This window comes from Centrocercus urophasianus, unplaced genomic scaffold (assembly GCF_019232065.1).
Source record: "Centrocercus urophasianus isolate 14NV4802_14NV808 unplaced genomic scaffold, USGS_Curo_1.0 seq_13, whole genome shotgun sequence".
Taxonomy (NCBI): Eukaryota; Metazoa; Chordata; class Aves; order Galliformes; family Phasianidae; genus Centrocercus; species Centrocercus urophasianus.
Genome location: NW_024884475.1, coordinates 38,796,697 through 38,813,069, shown reverse-complemented (window position 1 = coordinate 38,813,069; position 16,373 = coordinate 38,796,697). Strand labels below are relative to the sequence as shown.

The 16,373-nt window shown below is 40.4% G+C and overlaps 1 protein-coding gene across 6 annotated transcripts in view; it reads right to left on the bottom strand.

The window, feature by feature from the left end:
* Nucleotides 1-16,373, bottom strand: part of EPHA5 (EPH receptor A5) — a 198,614-nt gene that overhangs the window by 53,796 nt on the left and 128,445 nt on the right. For all 6 annotated transcript variants that reach the window (XM_042812275.1, XM_042812279.1, XM_042812276.1 and 3 more), the window contains exons 6-7: nt 4,141-4,265; nt 257-416 (exon numbers count right to left, since the gene is read on the bottom strand). In XM_042812275.1, the coding sequence (XP_042668209.1) occupies nt 257-416; nt 4,141-4,265 (285 nt within the window). The remainder of the gene's footprint in view (nt 1-256; nt 417-4,140; nt 4,266-16,373) is intronic.

Sequence of the window (16,373 nt, the reverse complement as noted above, 5' to 3'; positions counted from 1 at the left end):
CTTTTCTAAGGCATTTCTGGAGCCTAAAAATCTCCTGGTGCCTCAACTCCTGCCCCAACGTGTGAAACAAGGAGGCAAGGGCAGATGTGTTACGCCTAGTGTACAGTCATGGTGTGTCTGATGCATAATAACTCAAGGAATGAGACCAGAAAGGAGAAGAGCACAAGACCAGCAGAACTCCCTATGAAGGTATCAACTGACTCCTTGCTGGTAGCCATTTCAGGGTCATGAGCTGACAGCAATTAAAAGGACTTACACACTGGGCTGGTTTCAAACTCAAATCTTCGACTGAAGCCACCGTAGCCAGCAGCTGTCCGGGCACGGATCTGGAAGACGTACGCTGAGCCTGGTTTCAAGCCATCTGCCGTAATCGTGGTCTCTTTGGATTTGATGATGGTGTAGCTTGTTTCCTGATCCTTTTCCCAACCCCAACAAAAAACACGAGTTCAAACACACAAATACTGGCTCTAATGGAACAGACTCTTAACAACTCCCACAACAGTGTTACAGAGAATTAATGAAATACACACTTTTAAGGATCTCTTCCCCTTGAAATAACCCTCTGAAGGCCCTTCCAACAGTACAAAAAGAGAGATCTGTTTTTCCCTTGCCCTGCCGCTTTTATAGCCAATGACTCCAGGCAGTGTGCAAGGTTCTTTCCACCCATAAATAACAACACATAGGAGCAGAACTGGCACTGTAGTGGGGGCAGCTTTCTGTCACACTGGATGTGCACGTCTTAAAAGGCAGTGCAGCTGGCATAGAGATGCCTGGGGCAAATGAGAGGTTCAGACTACAAACAAAAATCAGTCCCAAGGCACTGGAAAGCAGAAAACAGTTCCTTTACCTTAAAGAGGGATTTTGATTTATAGCAAAAACTAGCGCTCAGTAATGTAATTAAGCCTAAAAGAGAATCATACATTATACATTGTACAACTTTATGCTGGCATTTCTAGAGCCACGAATTAGATCTTGGCCAGGAACAGCCAACTAAAACTACAGGAAGATAACTAATTTTGCAGTGTTCTTCTGAAGAAATGAACTTGAAGAAAATTCGCTTGAAATAAATCTTAATTTAAATCAGTTTCTAATGTGAAAGAGTTTCAGTTCTTTGATTAAAATTTCACTCAAATGCTTAGTAATTACTCTTAGAATTATTTACCGTAACACATAATCTTGACAAGAGCTCATAAATTAAGGACTACAAACTAGGAAACTGTTTTATTCACCATACCCTCTCAAATCTAAATTATTATGAAGTAAACAGCAGTCTGGGGCAATTTTCCACCAAGATTTCTGCACCTCTATTAGGATCTGAACTCACTGTTCTTTTTCTTTCCCACTTAATGGGCAACTTTCCACAGAGAATAACACATCCGTCTGAGGCCCTGGGAATCTCCAAATGTAGGATCACCTATTTTCTCACTGAAGCCTATAGCTAAGCAGGACTGTATTGGAGGTATTTGTATCTACTTGCTCTTTTTTTCTTGTTAAGGAATGAATTCTCTTAAAGGAATGTGATTTGATGAATCTCAGTTTTCTGAAACATTTAATATCGATCATTCTTATCCACTGGAAATGAACACTGTGAATTCACTGTTATAAAGGGCTCAAACCCAAGAGAATATAAATGACAGTGACAACAAACAAGAACGATTAAGGATGACATCCCAAATATAACTGAATGAATAGTTAAAAAGCACTAAGTGAATATTAGTTCACATATTTGCTTGCATGTCAGCCCAATTAGATTTTCAATACACTGCTGGCTCTGCAAACATTTAAACACTTGAGCTTTCCTACAGAAGACACTAAGCTTAGCTACCAGCCTGAAACAAATAAATCAAGACAGCATAGACTCAGTCTGACTGTAACAACCTTCCCATGAATGACTTGCACTTTAAGAACTATTTACTGAAGCTACTTGTGAATAAATTTTTGATCACAAATACAAGATTCTAAAACCCTATCTTTTGTTTGGAAAGAAACTAAATAGAACAAACATACTTTTCCAGCCTTATTTGCTCATCATTAAAGTTTAGAGGCTAATCTTCCCAGGCCACTCCAAGGTAAGGAGACAGTACACCACAACATTCATTCAAAGTCAATAAAAAAATCTGAAATTCACTAGTTCCAGTAAAACCATATCCTGATTCTTCGTACTTTGTTGGAATCCCACCATTCTGCTATAGCAGTACTTTCAGTACCCCAATAAATGACATCCAATTGATTTTTTTTAAATATCACATAGAATAATTCAGCTGGAAGGAACCATCGAAGATCAGGGAGTCCAACTTCTTGACCACTTCAGAGCTAACCACAAGTTCAAGCATGTTATTGAACGCATTATCCAAATGCCTCTTGAACACTGACAGGCACGAAGCGCATCGTCCACTTCACCAGGAAGTCTCTTCAGTGTTTGATCACCTTCATGGTAAAGAAATTTTTCCTAATGCCCAGTCTGAACATCTCCTGGTGCAGTTCTGTGCCATTCCCACACATCCTAATGAACACATCAGGCACACAGAACTTGCACACTTCCTCTAACTTCTGCTCTGGGATCTGGTTTCACTCCTCCTCAGTTGCATAATGCAGATCACCTCTCCTTAGAGCTCCCCGAGGGACTTACAACAGGTCCTCAGAAAACAATGGGCTGGTTAGCACCTTCTTGCCCAAAATTTGGACTGCTGGCAAATCCAGCTGGTTTTCCACCACTGGAGGTTTCTGGGCAGAAAGCCGGGGGCTCAACCCTATTTAAGCCACTCATACCCTGTCCAAGCTCTCTCAATTAGAAAAGAAAAAAACAAACATTTTATCCTGATGAAGAAAATTTTTTTAATCTCTTTCCCAGGTTTGCTTGGACTGCAGGACTGAATCTCTCCCAGAAAGAAAGAAAGAAGAGGATGAGGAGGAAGGTGGTCCAGTGCTGTTGAGTGCTGAGTGTCCTTACCTATGCAATAAAACTAATTAAAGATCTTCTATAAAATAGAAATTTGACAAAACAAAACAAAACAAAAAAACAAAAACAAAACAACACGAGAACTGCGACTCAATTTCATTATTTTCTTCCATTTTTAAGAGAGAAAGCCTGGTTACATTTCCAGCTAAAGCTACAAATTGCTTTTCAGATGAACCCCTCAAATCTGATTTTTGGAAATCTTAGTTGAGCTGCATAGTTCACAAAACATTACTTTCAAAAAATGCATTTAATAGAATCATAGAATCCTTAGGGTTGCAAGAGACCTTTGAAGGCCATCTAGTCCAACTCCCCTGCAATGAGCAGGGACACCACAGCTAGAGCAGGCTGCCCAGGGCAGCCTCACCTTGAAAGTCTGCAGGGACAGGGCATCAGCCACATCACCAGGCAACCTGTCTCAGTGCCTCACCACCCTCACTGGAGAAGATTTTTTACTTATATCTAACCTAAATCTACCTCCTTTCAGTTTGAAAACATTTCCCCTTATTCTATCACCACAGACCCTGCTGAAGAGTCTGTCCCCTTCTTTCCTGTAGCTCCCCTTTAGATACTGAAAGACCTCTATCAGGTCATCTCGGAGCCTTCATTTATTGGCATTTTGTTTTAAACTTCACTAATTTTTCAATAAGAAAAGATGTCACCATTTGAAACAGGGGCAGAGATGGTCAACCTTTGTAGGAAAAGTGTTTCTCGTTACACAGAGATTTAGAGTTGGGAAAAAGAAAAAAAAAAAAGGCAAGCTTTTAAAAGCCATGATGCCCTTCTTCACATCAGAACAGACACTGCCTCATTTTAACCCTCCCTTCCTTCCTTATACCCTGGATACAAAACCAAGTGAGGAATTGAAATACCAAGTGCAAGGGATAGCCTGGTATTTCTGAGAGGATATAGAATAGGATATACTGAACAGGTTCTACCTTAATGCGATAAGGCTGAGGAGGAATCTGACACAGATTTAATGTATTTGTTCAAGAGAAGCGGCACACTAATGGAAAACAACACCCTCATTTCAAATCTTCCTAATCATTTACTGCAAAATCAATGTGACATTGATTTATGCATAAAACTGCTCCATTCCTTTCCATGACTCAGATAATTACAACCAGAAGAAGAGGACAGGAAAGAGAAGGTACTTGGGATGCTCGGCAATCAGTCCGTCACACCTTTTCAAAATATTTGATTTCGTATTCCAGGATGATGCCGTTGGGTCGATCTGGCTCCTGCCAGGAAAGGGAGATGCTATTTTTAGTTATCTTCCCTTTTTTCACACTACTGACTGGAGAAGGTGCTGCAAGACAGGAGAAAAAACAGAACAGACAAAACCATGGTTAGTAAGATGGTCTGCCCCTTCTGAACTCAAACTCATCAGCATGTCATCCTTAGCTACTGCAAATCAGTGGGGCCTGTTTTCACTTTGGTGGTATTTGGCCATTTTTAACAGCTGGGAATTGTGCTGCCTGCTGCCTCAATTAGAGCAATAATGATTTACCCCAGGTTAGGACTAAGTCCACATGAAAAGCTCATAATGAATGCTGAGCAACCAACCTGTGCCACTGCTGGCATTTCTGGAAAAGGTTGGATTCCACTACGTGTTGATTTAGATAAACCAACAGATGACAAAATTCAAGGAGAAATGAGATTCAAGAGAATGAACTTGCTCTGGGCAAATCAAATCAGCATGATCCCAAAAAAGCAGTGGACTTGCACAGATTTTCAGCAGCTGAGGATCTGACCAGGATTGCCCACTTGAGCAAAATAAAAACAGGAACTGATATTAGTGGCTTATACCTCCACCTTGTCTTTTCAAGCATTTGTAAATTCATCAACCCCACATCTTGTCTATTCAAGCACTTTTCCAATGTGTCATGGGCTTATATTACCACAACAGAATTACATATTGATTACATGTTGCCATCCTTCAGTTGCTTTGCAGGTATGCATTTCAGCACACACAGAACACTTTCAGTTATGCAGGCTCCTTAACTTTGCCTTGTGTGCTCACTGAAGCCAAGGCACCTTCCAGCACCTGTTTCTGGAAGCGCTGAACAGGACAGCAGGCCCTTCTGATCTTTAGAATTCAATTGCTCTCCAATAACAAATATTACCGAGGTGTTGCAGCTTGCGTAGTGATGCTAATTCCTTGCAAATGGCATCCATAAGTATTTAAACATTAAAACATTTAAACCGAGCTGCAATCCCTGCTCACAGTTCAGAAGTTTACAGTGTGCTTGGGGAAGCCGAAGAATGCAAAGAGCTATACAGCTCTGCTTATTATTGTAAGATGCAGCCCTGGAAGGTTATCTGTCCTTTGCAGCACACATGTGTATGGGAAACAAACTTGCTTCTTTGTTTTCAGTCTGATACTGCAGAGACTTTTCATGTTGTGCCATTTGGGATTTATTATTATTATTTTTTTAAAATCATCCCTGCCAGCCACGTAGGTGAAGTTTGTTGTGGGAAATGTAACCACAAAATCCCAATTACTTCATGCCAGAGATGAGGAAAATAAAGTCAAGTGAAATAAATAAATAAATAAATAAATAAAGGGTTGGGGAAAATTCAGGGAAGAAGAAAGAGCAGCTTCCCCAGAGGAAGATCAGCTCATCTCTGGCCAAGAGTCTTTGAATCACCCTTTGGACAGGCCAGATCTCAGCAAGGATTGCACAGGGACAGCAGGGACCGATGGCAAAGTCCCTTGGGGAAATACTGGGAACTGAGTGCAGAGATAAGCAGCAAAGAACACATTAAATCTCCTAAAAGTTATTTGGAAATTACTTCTCCTGAAGACTGGACTGACTGATTTTCATAATAATAATAATAATTAAAAAAAAAAAAAAAAAAAAAAAAGCCCCAAACCAATTAAGTAAAATAAAGACAACAAACGAATTAAGTTTGCCAAGTCTGATCTTCAGCCAAAAAGAGTAGGGGAACAGCTCCAGGCAATTATCCCTGGAAACCCTGACGGTTAGCAGTGAGCTTTCTTGTTTTAAGCAAGTTCCTGCATCTCAGCCTCTTTTCAATCCCAGTTTTTCTCACTCCTGTTTACTAATCTCTCACTCACTTGGCTCTCAGAGGATCCTGAGAGGTGTTGGTCATTTCCATATTGTTTTCTGCTGGAGAGCTGGCATCAGCTGTACAGACATGCTAGTTCCTTAGCTGTGCACACACCACTGTGCTGACAACTGCTCCACTGAGCAAGTAAAAACCACCTTGATTTGAATGATGATCGTGTTATTTAGATAAGCACCACATGGTGCTTTCATCCACGAAAGTCACCTTACCCTCTAGCTAATGTCCTCCACAATTTCTTGTACTATGTGAAAGCTAAAATCAACCTAGACTTAATCCACTAATCTGATATAGGACCTTCCAAAAATTAGTCCAGGTGTCTAAATGAATGTTGTGCAAAAACAGCTGAGTTGTGCATCTGTATACTGTCAGATATGTTAGCCCTGAGAAGACACAGCAAGCAATGAGCTTAATAAACAGGATGATTTCCTTCATGCAAAGGAAGCAACATGGTTTTCACACACATCAAAAGTGGGTGGGGGATACCAAGTAACAGGCAATTCTACATTCGACTTCAACAGAGAGCTTGAGTCACTTGGATGCTGTGGGTGATGGAGGCACAAGAGGACTTGGGAAAACGGGCTTGCATCCCTCCGGGTCTGTTCTCCAATGCCCTGAATATCTACAACACCTACCCACAGGCTTCCATAGCTGGTGGTAGACTCCATACTCCCCTAAAACACAGCTTCCACTTTAAAATGCAGTCTGCTTTGCCATAGGCCTTTGCTTTGCTAGTTAGCAGCTCCATGGACTTAAATCTCTCGCTACATAAGTCTCAAATGTTCAGCTGTGGCTATGCAGAATATTCTACCAGGAAAAGAAGGGAAGATATTGAAATGAGTAACCGAATTCTCAAAGTGAATTAGAAAAGGAGTAACTGTATCCTTTTTGAATCTCCTTCAAAAAAGGTGTTAAAGTGTAACTGTGAGATAAAGGCCAATTAAGTAAATTCAATAAATCCCAGAGGTGCATGGATGATATGGCAACTACTCTGCATCCTCAACACAGAGTGAACCTAGGAAGGAAGGTATAAGTATTTTAGAGTTTTCTTTGTCAAACAAAAAGAAATGCAATCTGGGTGAGCAGACAAAGCCTGCAATCATTCCATCTTAAAAGCCTGCAACTGGATACTGTGCTATATGATCTCAGGAAAATAAAGGGATTACTCGAAACTTGCTTTTTAAAGGTCACTGCTTCTGCAAGGGCAGCTTCCTTTTAATAGAAAGAAGGCAAGCCACGGAGTAGTTCCATTTGAGTATAACATGTAAAAAAAAAAACCATGCTGACGTAAGAGTCAGGATATATAAAGCTGTAATCTCTTATGTCTTTATGCAAACAGACAGAAGCCTTGTTCAAAACTCTGCCTTGACACTACAAAGAGTGGATGTACATAGCAATTGTTTACATGTTGCATTACAGATAATCTGCACATTTCCACTAATTTCAAAGCAAAACACTCAAAATCAAAGAGGGATATTGCATCATTTATGCTTATGTTCACCATTCCTGAGAACAGCCATGCGTGTGATGAAAGCAAACAGAAGATGTAACTAGGTGTGAAATTGGGAATGTACATTTTGCTTTCCAGAGACCAGGATTAATCAGGAAGCAAATAAAATCACAGAATTGATTTGACATTTTTTTAAAATTCCTTTTCTAACATTTCTTAAGGAGAATAATAAATGCGAGACTCTGCAGAAGATGCACCGGTAGTCACATCGGAATAACTACAGGAGATGATTTCAAGAGGAATAGACCCTTTAGGACATTCTTCCTCCACAACCTTTGATAATGACATTAGCACTGAATTAGCTATCTATGCACCAAACTCAGTATTTACAAAATAGTGTTCTGTGTCCTACTAACATCTAATACACAACAATGCTTATGGGAATAAAATGTTAATTATATTTTGAGGGAAACTAATGTTATCAGGTGAATGACCACTGCAGCAAGATAAAACAAATAATCCAGTTTCTACATCTCATGGTCTATCTAATGCTCTCTCCAGCCCAATTATTTTGTCTTGGTATTTTTCACTCTGGCAGAAACAACAGCTAATGGCTCCCCATCTCACCCTTACCTCCACAGAGAGCACGCTTTTCCATTAACTCATGGGTAAAACCAAGCAAAACCCACTAGCTCACAGCACCCTCACTATGCTATGGATTTTTCACGTCTGTTTTACATGCACTTGCAGTTTCCTTTAATCTGATTATACTTCCTTACATGCAAACATTTGGGATCTAACACTTCAGACTTCTCAATAAGCCCTGGTGTTTCTACCTCTGATGCTACATTTCTTCTGCAGTCTGCAAGAAGATTTAAAAGTCAAATTTATACTTGTGATTAAATCAATACCTTCATCTGTCATCACAGAAACAAATATTTATGCTACCATTAATGAACGTGTAAGGCTGGTTCCAATTGAAGAAAACGAAAGCTGTATGCAGCAGAAAAGCAACCACAAGACAAGTAATTCAGGTTCCCCTTCAAAAGCCTGGTTTACTGCAATTTTTCACTCAGTTTATAATTAGTGACATTATTTAATTTTTTTCTCAGGCCTTTGGTGACTTTGGAGATTGGAGCAACATCTGCATTATTCAATGAACTACACTACAGGCATGTGAAATTGCAGAAGGCTTCAAGATATGCACACTTGTAAAAACACAAATACTCTTTTGGAAAGAAGTGGGAAAAGGAGGACTTCAGTGTACCATCTCTTTGCATTTCTGTATAGAAACAATCTGCTTTTGGAAAAGCTGAAAACTCAACAGCTCCCCAGGGGAACTTTTACTGTGGATATTAGACTTGGATCAGAACTTGGCATTTAAGTCATAACTTCCCTTTTATGTTGAAACTTTTAATATCCAACCTGAACCACAATTTTCCATGTGAGGAAAAACAGTAACAACACTCACTTGGCTACTTAGACAAACAGGACAGATCCCAATTTGCAATTGTTTTTAAGTACTTTTGCAAACAGAGTAAAGAAAATGAAAGGTCTTTGTATCATTGAACGTCAGTTCAATCCTACCAGAGATTTTACATGGGATTTCACAGGCCCTACATGCAAGAGCTGCTTTTTTGCCATAGGTTCAATCCAAACACCATGCAAAATGCAAAGTCAGTCCTGAAACACAATTCAAATATGGAAATCTTCCTCCTGAACGATTTTTCAAGGTATCGCTTGACTAAATAGGGAATTCATGCAACATCTTTTCACACTTCAAATATCAAAACAAGAACACAACCTTCAGATTTCCTTCACAACCTTCAAATTTCCTTGGCAACAAACATATAGTGTTTATTCACATTTTCTGCCTCCCAAGAACACCACCTGAGGTAAATGCCAGCTTTCTGAACAATTCAGTCTCTGTTACTCAAATCCATTCTGAACACCAAAACCTGAGATGCCTTGATGTGTGCCATAAAATCACAGAGGTCACGCTGTGTCACATGGAGAAGTGAACCCTATTCAAGCCCTGGATGGCCATGGGAAAAGGCAGGACCCCGTTTTTGTAATGTGATTCCACAGTAACCTGCAACCAGATTTACCTTACACAAAAAGGGGCAATTTTTTGGGTGGAAATCACCCAAGCTCCCAAAAGATTAAATGCATCTCCTTGGGGTTGACAGTAAGACATGATTCAAAGCCTGAGCTGGTCATGGAGCAGAGGTGCTGCCAGACCTCTATGCCTCCCAGTTAGATGCAATGTTGGCTTTGTGCAATGTGATAGCCAAAATGCTGCTCAGTTCTCTTTTTGGAGATCATGTTGTCTCTTTGACAAAGCTTTTCTCAGATGATTCCTCTCTATGCTTCTAGTCCTTGTACCTAAGATACTACAAAAGTACCTATGTTACAGGCAAAGAGAACAGGATGGATACCATAGTTTTGTAGGCACTACTAACCTGATGCCTGTAATTATCAGCAGCCCCACTACTGAGAAGTGTCCATAGTTAGAAGATACAGAATAGAAAAAAATTCTCCGGTTCATGATCACATTAGAGAGATAACAGAAGTAATCTGCCTGCAATTTGCATTAGCACAGGGATAAAGATTAATCTCTTGCTTCTGATCTGTGTAACACCTACTAGATACAGCCAGTTGAGACTGAGACTGCAATGAGCCAGTGTTATCTAAGCTTTTTAGATTTCTTTGTGCCCAAATATCCTATTTCTTGTTTTAATTCCCTGCACCAAAAAAAACTTGTGCATGCATATGCAAGTTCTTAACAGAGTAAGCAAAATAGACTAGAATAAAACAGAAATATATATATATATATATTATAGAATCATAGAATAATCTAGTTTGGTAAAGGTTTTCAAGATCATCAAGCCCAACCATCAGTTGATCAGCAACCTGATCTAGTGGGTGGCAACTCTACACACAGCAGGGGTTTGGAACTAGACAGTCTTTAAGGTCTCTTCCATCCCAAGCCATTCTGTAATTCTATGATCAACTTACCTACCCATAAAGAACTAGTTGTTTCTTGCTATAAATCTGTGTAAGAATACTCAAGCCATAACATTTAGTCAGGCAAGTAAACTGCATTAAAAGAACAGACAGCAAGAAAGCAGCAGTACTGCATGTACAAAACCACTACTCAAATACTCACTGTATTCACTTGGGTAATAAAAATATATCCATAAAATATGTATTGCTATTAAAATTAATTACTGATTATTGGTGCTTAGATTGCAAAGACAGTAAAACACACAGCTTTAAAACATTTGCATGCAGCTTTCTCCTATTAATCAAAATATGTCACTAAACATAAAAAAGCAGTGCTCAACAGGTACCCTTTAAAGGACTGTGGCTGCTGTCAATGCAAGCTTTGCTGTTCACATCACTGTAACAGGCTGTTCAGCTTTCCTTATTGTCAGAGGGAGCAGAGCAGATTCAGGGCAGAGCTCACAGCTCAGCTACTTTTTCCATGCTAACATTTTACTACACGGATTGGCATGAAAGGAGCACTCAGGGACCTGTTCCGGGCTCACGGCTCAGTGGTAATGGGCACGGCACCCATGCAGAACAAAACAGCTTTCCCGCTCTAGCATCCTTCGTTAAGTTTACACTCGGAGACAGCACACACATCCAAGGGCTCCTGTGATTTCAGAACTGAAGACAAAACAGTGCCCGAAGGGCCTATCTTCAACAGAGCAGGCTCACCCCTACCAAGCCCTTTGAGCAATACGGAGGGCAGTCTGGCTTCTCCCTTTACAGAGCCCAAAGATGCTCCTTACCCAGGGCACACACCAACCCTCTTTGCTGCCTGCATGCATTTTTCCAAAATCATCACCTTTGCATAGAAAAAAAGAAGCAAATAATTTCTAAAGCATTTATCTTAAAGAAACTAAGCCATGGCACAGCTATGACACACTGTGATTGTGACAGGATTACTAGCACTGCCTAAGACATCACAGGATCTGGACTCTAAATTACAGATCTCTTGGGGTCAGACTTATGTACACACCAGTCAGAATTTTTAATGGAATCTATCATATATCACTGCCACCTCCAAACACTAAATTACCTTGGGTAAGACTGTTAAGAAAGCACAAGAGTTCAAAAAATGAATTGGATTCTTGCCCTTTGCCATCTGTTTACTGAGCAGAATACACATGCTTTCAGTCCCTTACTATCACAGATGCAAGACATACTCTTACACAAAAAGTGAAAACTGTAAAACAAGACACTGATTTACAAACTTTAAGTTAAAAATGTGCAAGCTTTCTTGCTGCATTAGCAGTACATCTCCAGACAGCACAAGCTAAGGAGCACAGTCACCACGGAAATGCACATTGTTGGAGTATTCAGGAGTTAGAACTTTGCTGGCACTTTACTCATAATGGGAAATTCTCCATTCTGTTGTTATTTTCAGTTCCTTTGTCACTTCCAAGATGACATATCATAGACAGTTTTAGAACACTGAATACACTGACCTCAAGGGAGGGAAAGTATTAACTCAGGCTTGTTCGCTCAGCAAGTACTTATCAAGAATGTCAGCTTATGAGAATCTTAAGGACTGAGTGGCTATGCAATGAAGGCTACAAAGAGGATGATGTTCTACAACTGTCCAAGCTGGTTTGTTGGGCTTCTTTTTTTCCCCTGAAGCCTGAATGGTTGCAAACATCCACATTTTGCAGGGGCTCCAAAGCCAAAGTCAGGCCAGAATTCACCATTTGGAGAACTTATTTCCAACTGCTAGGCTCAGGACTGATGCTGGTCTAAGTACAAATGAATATATGACAAGTCCTGCAAAGACAGTTCCAAATAGATTGTAACTTGCTTCTTTTCCTGTGCCAAGCCTACAGCAATGATCATTTCTGGCTCATGACAGGAACTGGCTTGGGTACCCCGTAAGGCCAGTAGAGCTCCTTGTGCCTGGTACGATGATGTGGAGTGACTGCCCACAGAAAGGTTGAACTGAAACCATGCTGAAACACTAATGTTGGATTGGAGTATCCCATGGGGAACCTCTACCCATAGGGCAGAGATCCACAGGGAATTGCAACATCTCTATTTTTACCTTTTTTTTTTTCTTTTTCTTTTTTTCCCTAGAGCCTCTGAAAATCAAGATGTTAAGACCTCTCAAAGCTGAGGAACAGTTTATGGTTAAGACCAACATCAGATTCCCTATTCTGTCACAGAATAGCTGTAATTTCCCTATATTCCATTAGTGGTTTACTTGTGAAGCCTAAGAATAAATACTATTGATTCACAACACTTATTATAAATTCACTCCCAGCAAGGTGATAAGGATTTTAGCTCTGATCCATCAAAGTGTTTTTGGAAAACACTTAACTTTAAGCGCATGAGTACTAACACTGCTGTCAGCACTTTGCTGGATCATAGCCCATCTCCCATCATTAGTAACCTAATGTCTTATTTGCATTTAAGGAAAAGCTTCCTTTTAAAAATCATGGGTCATTAAAAACAAAACAAAACCATAGCTACTGAATAAAATGCACAAAATGTACATGTTCCTGCTTGCTACCATCACTCACCTTCTTAATTCCCAGATTGGCTCCTTTTTTCATACAAGTCTTGCTGCATCCTTCTCCCTGCTGCTATGAAACTCTAAACCCGGTAAATTCACCAAAGGCAAGGACCATTTTTAAACTCCGTGGGAAATTTCCTTCTCTGCCAAGCCTGCCACTCTGTATGATACACCAATCAGTCTTGCTGATGAATTCTAATATTAAAGCCAAATTACTGAGCACTCCAACGGAATCGGGGGCAGCCAAATAAATTCCTTGTGTTTCCACTTGAAGAACAGCTACTGATGAGGTGCAGCAGGTCAGAGGCAAGAATAGAGTAAGTCCTTAACTCCCGTGGTAACATAGCTTTGGATTTCCTGCAGTACTCTTTCTCTGCTATCACCATCCTTCTTCTATTGTCTTGTATATAAATGCAAAAAAAGCATAAGCTCCACATCTTCAATAGGACCTTCAGCTGGCCACTGCTTTGCATAACCATGAACCCGACATTTTCCATAAACAAGTTCCATAAAGAATAGAAGGCTTGAAATTAATAGGTTATGTAAGAACAAAAACCTAGAATAATTAAATAAAAGCACCAACGTGACTGAAGAGCTGAAATTAGAAGGTTTATATACCTCTGATGTACAAATTCACAACCATCCTACCCTTGTCTAGCAGGTCTCTGTGTCCAGCCTTGGCTTCGGACTGATGGTGGCTTTCTGGGTCAGGACAAGAGCTGCAAAGTCTATCACCCTTTTTAAAGGAAATGGCAGACAGAGAACAAAATCCAACAGATCTCATTCTTCCTGCCAACCTTGACACGCTGCCCACGTCTGGCACTTCAGCATGACCAGGGGTACCTGTTTGCCCTAAAATCTCACGTTCCTAGCACTGAAATAAAGCTAACTAGCAAATTCTGTGTGTATCATAATGCACTACAGGTGCTGGGGAAATAATCCTTGATACTACCAATGGAAATTTTGGTGCCTCCAACTTCCCAAGAGCTAAATTCTGCAGTGTCTGCAAGAAAATGAAAGGAATGAAACCCACCCCAGGTCTTTCTACTTAGGAGCAGTGTGCTGCATGGTGTGTCCAGTCTTCAACCCCACCACATAAGCAGCCATAGCTATGGCATGAATCCCAGTGAGAGTTCTGCAAGAGCTACCTAGCTAGGTTCTTGCTACCCAAGTGCAGGCATTTCCTCACATGCATTTGTGTAAAATGCTCAAATGCAATTAATGTGAAGGACCTGACTGAAACAGCTGCTTGAGAACAGTGGGCACAAAATGGTGGATTTTGCAATGCTCCTTTTGAATGAAGGAACAATACCTCCAGTTTGAACCTATGGCTTCCCAAGAGGAAAGAACTGATTTATCAGACTCTTAGGGAGAAACGGAAAGTGCTCAATGAATTTGGCAGCTCCCTCCTGTGCCACTTTCTGAATGCTTCATGTCAGGAAAAGCATGCTTCAATTTGAGGGAATCCAAGGGGGTACTGGAGGACAAGCACAAGAAGAAAAAGCATGAGCTATGATTAGAGATAAAGAAGCAAAGCTGCTGAGTCCAAAAGAAAAAGGATTGAAAGAGAACATTAGTCTCGAAATAAGTAAAAAGCGGCTCTCTCTAGAGCAAGACAGCACAGAATTAAATTTAAGAAAAGTTTCTAAGTACAAAAATAATGAAGAACCAGGAAAAAAAATAAATACCACTCCATGAACCTGTGGCATCATCCTTTGGAGGTTTTAAAGTAGATTAGATGAACATATCCTGAGATCCTTCCAGACAAACGGCTAGGCATCATAAGGTGAGTGACAAAAATAGCATGGATGTTGAAAGGCAAAAATTTGGGAAGCATGCATTTCATGCAATTTATCAGCCTGCACATTTGTGCCAGGACATGTAAGGGAAAACTCTGAATTGCTGCAAGTGGCTAGTCATGCAAAAGGATGGCACAATGATAAAGCATCAGACCAGAGGAGATAACACCCTGCTTTTTGGCACTGCCAGAGACTTGTAGAATGACCACATGTAAGTCATTTCATCTTTTGCTGCTGTTACCTGTGCAATGAAGATAATGATAATTCCTTTATCTATTTTGATTTGAGGGGCAGGAACTAACTATTCAGATGCTGCCAGCACTGTCTTTGCTTTGTCCTGCAGGCTCTGCTCTAAGGCAAACAAAGAAAGGAAGGAATACCTGCAAGCATTACTCCTGGCAGCCAGCTTCTTCTATTTAAATCACAAGCAACTTGGCGACACCATGCTGAGCTCAAACGTGGAACAAAAGCCCTACATGAGTGACAAAAAGTAAAATTACAGAGCAGTTTGTGCTAAAGGCTTAATTTTCTTAATTTAATAACTCTCCAACTTCTGTCTCCAAGCAGAAGCATTAGTTGTGTGCTTAAAGATGAGCTCTGTGTACATTGCTTTGCCGAGGTGAAAACGCAGAGATCACAATCAGGCAAAACAAAGCTCAGGCATTGGTGTTGTGAATGGGATAGGTGCAGCTGTGTATGAAAGCAGGGCTCTTGACTGTGCCACTCTGCAGAGATATTAGCTTCCTGCATGTTACAAACATAAGCTTTCTTCTGACAAAACACGGCAGGCTTTTTCAGTCCAGTTGGTTTCTGAAGGCATTGAAAAGGGTTTAAAGACAAACTCAAGAATGCTCCAGAAACAGCTCTAAATCAAAACGCTGTTGAAGTAAAAATCCAGTTGCTGACTGCACAGGGAATCTCTGCTTGGATTTTTCCCACTTTTGCTGACAGATTATGTCCTAAATACCTGTACTCAGCCACGTCACCAGAGACTCTGCAGTTCAGAGCAATGCTCCAGAACAGGAAAACAGTCCAAGCACCTGACTATAAGATTCTCATGATGAAGCTAAACAGTCCCAACAGATTTCAAATGCTTTAAATTGTAGCTGTGCGTGCTATAAATAAATGGACATATCTTTAACTTTCCTCCAGTGTCAGCAAAACTGTGGTCCACAAACAGGTTTCCACCTGCAACACACTTAATGCGATCTATATTAGTTGGCTTGAACTGGTGTCCTCCTGCTGCAGTATTTTTCTCTGCTTTGCTGGATGTAGCAGATCAAATATTAAGCAAGATATCTGCACATGGAATAGCACAGCAAGGATTTTATGCCTGCTTTGGTTTGTATTTCAGATAGTGCTGCTCTCAAAAGCATTAGGGAAAAAATATGCCATAAATTCACATTCTAGATCTATTCACCTCCCAGCTATGAAATGCCAAGTACTGGCTTACTACTTGCAGATATGGCTAGATTGAAGCTTGCAGGAACCATGCAACCTAATGCTCCAAAGTAATCATTTGTG